This window comes from Rutidosis leptorrhynchoides, chromosome 4, assembly GCF_046630445.1.
Source record: "Rutidosis leptorrhynchoides isolate AG116_Rl617_1_P2 chromosome 4, CSIRO_AGI_Rlap_v1, whole genome shotgun sequence".
NCBI classification, from domain to species: domain Eukaryota; kingdom Viridiplantae; phylum Streptophyta; class Magnoliopsida; order Asterales; family Asteraceae; genus Rutidosis; species Rutidosis leptorrhynchoides.
Window position 1 is genome coordinate 581,672,613 of NC_092336.1, and position 4,421 is coordinate 581,677,033.

The following is a 4,421-nucleotide window of genomic DNA, read 5'->3' on the forward strand; positions in this document are numbered from 1 at the left end:
TTTTGAGGTTAAAGTCTAGTAAAAATTTAAATTTATACCGTTGAGTTATATATTCACATTTTTACTTTTTATTTTACTTATTTTTTTACACATATATCAACACTATACCATTTTACATTTCTACACACAATCACTCTCATATTTTTTTTTTTTTTTTTTTTTTTTTTGAACGGCAAGATTGCATCAGTCCGGACCGAAGCCTAGTCATCATTTCTACTTCAAAACCATGGTTTTTACCAACATTGTTATTTTTGACGTTCATACCAGTGGGTTTTTTTACCGAAGATATGAAGCGACACTACGGTGGAAGTGTCCATACGTTAGATGTTATGTCCGCTGTTGATTTATATACTTTGAAAGATTATTTAAGGCGAAACATTGAATGTGAGGCATCCGAGTTTGGGAATTGGGATGAAGATTTGGAGATATTCGAGTGGCTCATGACGATATTGAATGGGCCGAAATACTTGAAAAGGCTATACGCTCGACACATGTCGCGTTGTATACCAATGGTGTATATGGGACAACATTCCTCACGAGACTAATCGTAGTGACTTTATTAATTCATAGTCTTAATTTAATGTAATCGTAGTTTAACTTAATGTAATAATTTTAATTTTAATTTAGTAAAATGTTTAATAAATAATTAAAATGGACACTGGAAATTAATACTGAACGACACATTCAGTTTTTCTCTTCTTGGTCACTTTCAGTATCTCCGAAAGACAGTAGAAATGATACCGAACACCCTTATCCTCTAACAAATCCATCTATCTAATTTTAGTTGGTAAAACCAAATATCTAAAAAGTTAAATGTAGTACCGAGTATTAAAAATAACTCATATAAAAATGAAAAATGGCCAGAAATAAATCATTTGAATTATTGTTCGTAGTTTAAAATTTGGAAGTACTCGTAAACGTGACCAAATATCAAAGATCCAACAACAAACTGCTAGCAAGATCCAATATCAATCCAATAACATATTAAAATTAAATCGATTACAGAAGCTACAAGATTCGAACACGGGGCCTTGGAGACAAGATATTATTTGTGCAACAGTTTTATGAAAAGTTCAACGTGGTTTATATGTTTGAGGGATGCAACTTCTTCCTTGCAGCATCAGATAGTGAAAACCAAACTTTATGTCTTAAAGATGGAGCTATCCCCTTCCTAACTACCAGTAGATAAATATATAAGTTTTTGTGTTTCTAGCTTTTTAAGGATTGAAAGAGTGACATTTGTATAATATACTACCAATTCTTGGATCCAAAGTTATAGAAATCACATGAACCGTTTGCATATAAACCCATTAGCCAAACCACTCCCTTTTGTACGTCTTCTATTTGTTTATTACAGTATCATTTTATTATCGACCGACATCCACCTTTTTTTAATTGAAGAGTAGTTATAAAAATACTAATGAAGATAGGACCTATCATTTAATATTGAACCTCTTCTTAAAAATTTATATGAATATTTTTTGTCCTGATGTCTGAGTGATTTTAGAGATAACATAAACAAACAATTGTATTTTTTATTTATTTTTTTTTACTATTTATAGTTATACTATTTATTTATAGTTATTGTAGTTTGAGACTATCTTGTACTCCGTATTGTATTGCTCATAGGTACTTGTTAAAATATTCTAATTGTATCCTATTTCTCACCGTTTTCCTGACCCTACCCAAATTAAGTTCCGGTCAATTATGGCCTTCACCGGAGAGACCTTGGACCGGCAACGGGAACTCAAATTGTTCGATGAAACAAAAGGAGGAGTTAAAGGTCTAGTGGACTCAGGGATCACAAAAGTACCACATATTTTCATCCAACCACCAGATGAATTCCCACTAGCCAAAACTAGTGATCATAACAATTTACCTGTTATAAACCTCCAAGGATTCAACTCGGATCCCGATCGACGAAAAGAGATAGCGAAAGAAATAAGAGAAGCTTCTAGAACCTGGGGATTCTTTCAAGTGATCAACCATGAGATTCCTGTTAGTATTTTGAGAGAAATGAGAGATGGAGCACTTAAGTTTTTTAATCAAGATCATGAGGTGAAAAAAGAATGGTATGTTACGGATAGTACGAAAAAGATCTTTTATAATAGTAATGTTGATCTTTCGAGTACTTTGCCTGTTCGTTGGAGGGATTCGTTTCATTGTCGAATGGCTCCTGATCCTCCTAATCCTCAAGAACTGCCTCCAATTTGCAGGTATATTATATTATTTTATGTGTTATCAAATTAAAGCGTTGTTGATAGTTGACCCAACGGTATCGAGATGCACTGTGAGGTTGTGTGTTCAAGTCATGTGTCCAACAAAAAGGTAATAAGGTTTTTCATATTCAGGCTATTTGAGGAAGTGGATTAATAATTAACCGAATGTATGTGGCATAACCGGGTTATTCCGTGACCGTTTGTTCGTTTCCGATCCTTTTCTTTAGTCAGTCCAAGATATGCTACTAGCGAAAAAATTGTAATCGAATACAAATTTCTTTGAACTTAAATCAGTACTATTACACTTCTTATGTTTCTAGTACTTCACATAGAAGTGTTGTGTCCTTTTTCTCTTAATCATTATCATGTTAATTAGTTTTAAGATCTAATAATATATTTATAGGGATATATTGATGGAGTACTCTAAACAAGTGACTAAATTGGGATGTTCTTTGTTCGAGTTGATTTCTGAGGCTCTTGGGCTTAATTCAAGTTACCTCAAAGATATTGGTTGTGCGGATGGGCTGGCCACCATCTGCCATTACTATCCGCCATCTCCTCAGCCCGAACTAACAATCGGGGCCCGAAAACACGCTGATAATGACTTCCTAACAGTACTCTTACAAGACCATATTGGTGGTCTCCAATTCCTTCACCAGAATCAATGGGTTGATGTTCCATTTATTCCTGGAGCTCTTGTTGTCAATATTGGAGATCTTTTACAAGTAAGCAAACATGGTATTTTAAGTACTATGTTATGAAGTTTTGGACCAAACTGAAAGTACTGATGTTTATTGTTGCAGATGATATCGAACGATGAGTTGATTAGTGCAGAACACAGGGTGGTGTCTACCCGTGTTAGCCCGAGAGTATCAGTGGCATGTTTCTTTACTACTGGAATGGTTGAAACTGGGAAGATTTTCGAACCCATTAAGGAGATTCTGTCGGATGAGAATCCGGCCAAGTACCGGGCCACCACAATGAAGGAATTCGTTAAACATTCACATTCCAATGTTTTTGATAAATCTTCTATGTTACATTTCAGGATCTAAGGAAATTCACAGAATTTGTATCATGTAACGTTGGTGTGACTTTTGCTATAAGTTCATGGTATTTGAGTTGTGCTAATAAAGTATATTTTATATTTATATATTACTAGTTTACTACTTAAAGTATATGTGAAAAGGAGCTAATACTTTCTTTTTTATAAATATATCATAAGTGTTGGGTACATTAGAATATAGTACTCCGTAATGTATATCTGTGGTAAATTCGATAGGGTGAAATTGAGAATAATGTAGCTTTTTTTTTTTTTTTTTTTTTTTTTTTCCTTTTTTCTTTTTTTTGCGAAAAACTTGATAACATTAATAATGGATCCGAAGATCGAACAAGTACAAATGATACAAATAGATCCAAACCTAGGCAAAAACCGCGACTAAATTGAGTTCTGTTATAATTTAGGAGTTTATAACTACCTTTTAGTAACGTAGTCTCTAATTATAGAATAGAAAGAAGAGAGAATATGTATATGAAATATATTGAAAGTGGTATCCCTGTAAGTTTACATCCTTTTATATTTATAGTACAATAATTTACTGTACATGGTAGGTGAAATAATAATAAAATATAAAGTTCTTCACGAGATACAACAACTCTTGGATTTATGTGGAAAATTGGCAGCCACTTTTGACATTTTATAACACTCTCCCTTGGATGACAATTTTAGTTCATTATAGAGCAACTAGTACTGCTTCGTTAAAAACCTTGCTAAAGAAAAACCCAGTGGGATAAAAACTTTAGTCAAGGGAAAAAGAGTGCAGTATAGAGTTGACTCCCCCTCAAGTAAACATCGCTGAGTCGTCACATCTTTTGAACTTGCCTCATGCCAATATTGTGAATGTGTGTTCTGAAAACAGCGGTTGACAGTGCTTTGGTATAAAGATCAACAGAGTTGTTGATTGAACGTATCTCATTTTAATCTGGTTGTCTTTTACGAGATCTTGAGTATATGAGAAGAATCTGAGGTTTTCATCTGAAACTGTATCATCTAAATCTTTTATGTACAAGTTTAGCCCATGTGATTTGTCTACAGTCTCCTTCATGGTTTGCTCAAACCCTTATTTCAATTCCTATTCCCTTTTAGTCTTTTCTGAGCCTTACAAACATACCATTCTTTTCCATCAAACTTATGACCGTTAAGAC

The 4,421-nt window shown here is 33.6% G+C and overlaps 1 protein-coding gene across 1 annotated transcript; it reads left to right on the forward strand.

Moving 5' to 3' along the window:
- Positions 1-1,707: 1,707 nt before the first annotated feature.
- On the forward strand, positions 1,708-3,301 carry LOC139842843 (1-aminocyclopropane-1-carboxylate oxidase homolog 1-like). Its single transcript, XM_071832944.1, has 3 exons — positions 1,708-2,216; positions 2,623-2,944; positions 3,023-3,301. The coding sequence occupies exons 1-3, from the start codon at positions 1,708-1,710 to the stop codon at positions 3,269-3,271; spliced, it is 1,080 nt and encodes a 359-aa protein (XP_071689045.1). The 3' UTR covers positions 3,272-3,301.
- Positions 3,302-4,421: the final 1,120 nt, after the last annotated feature.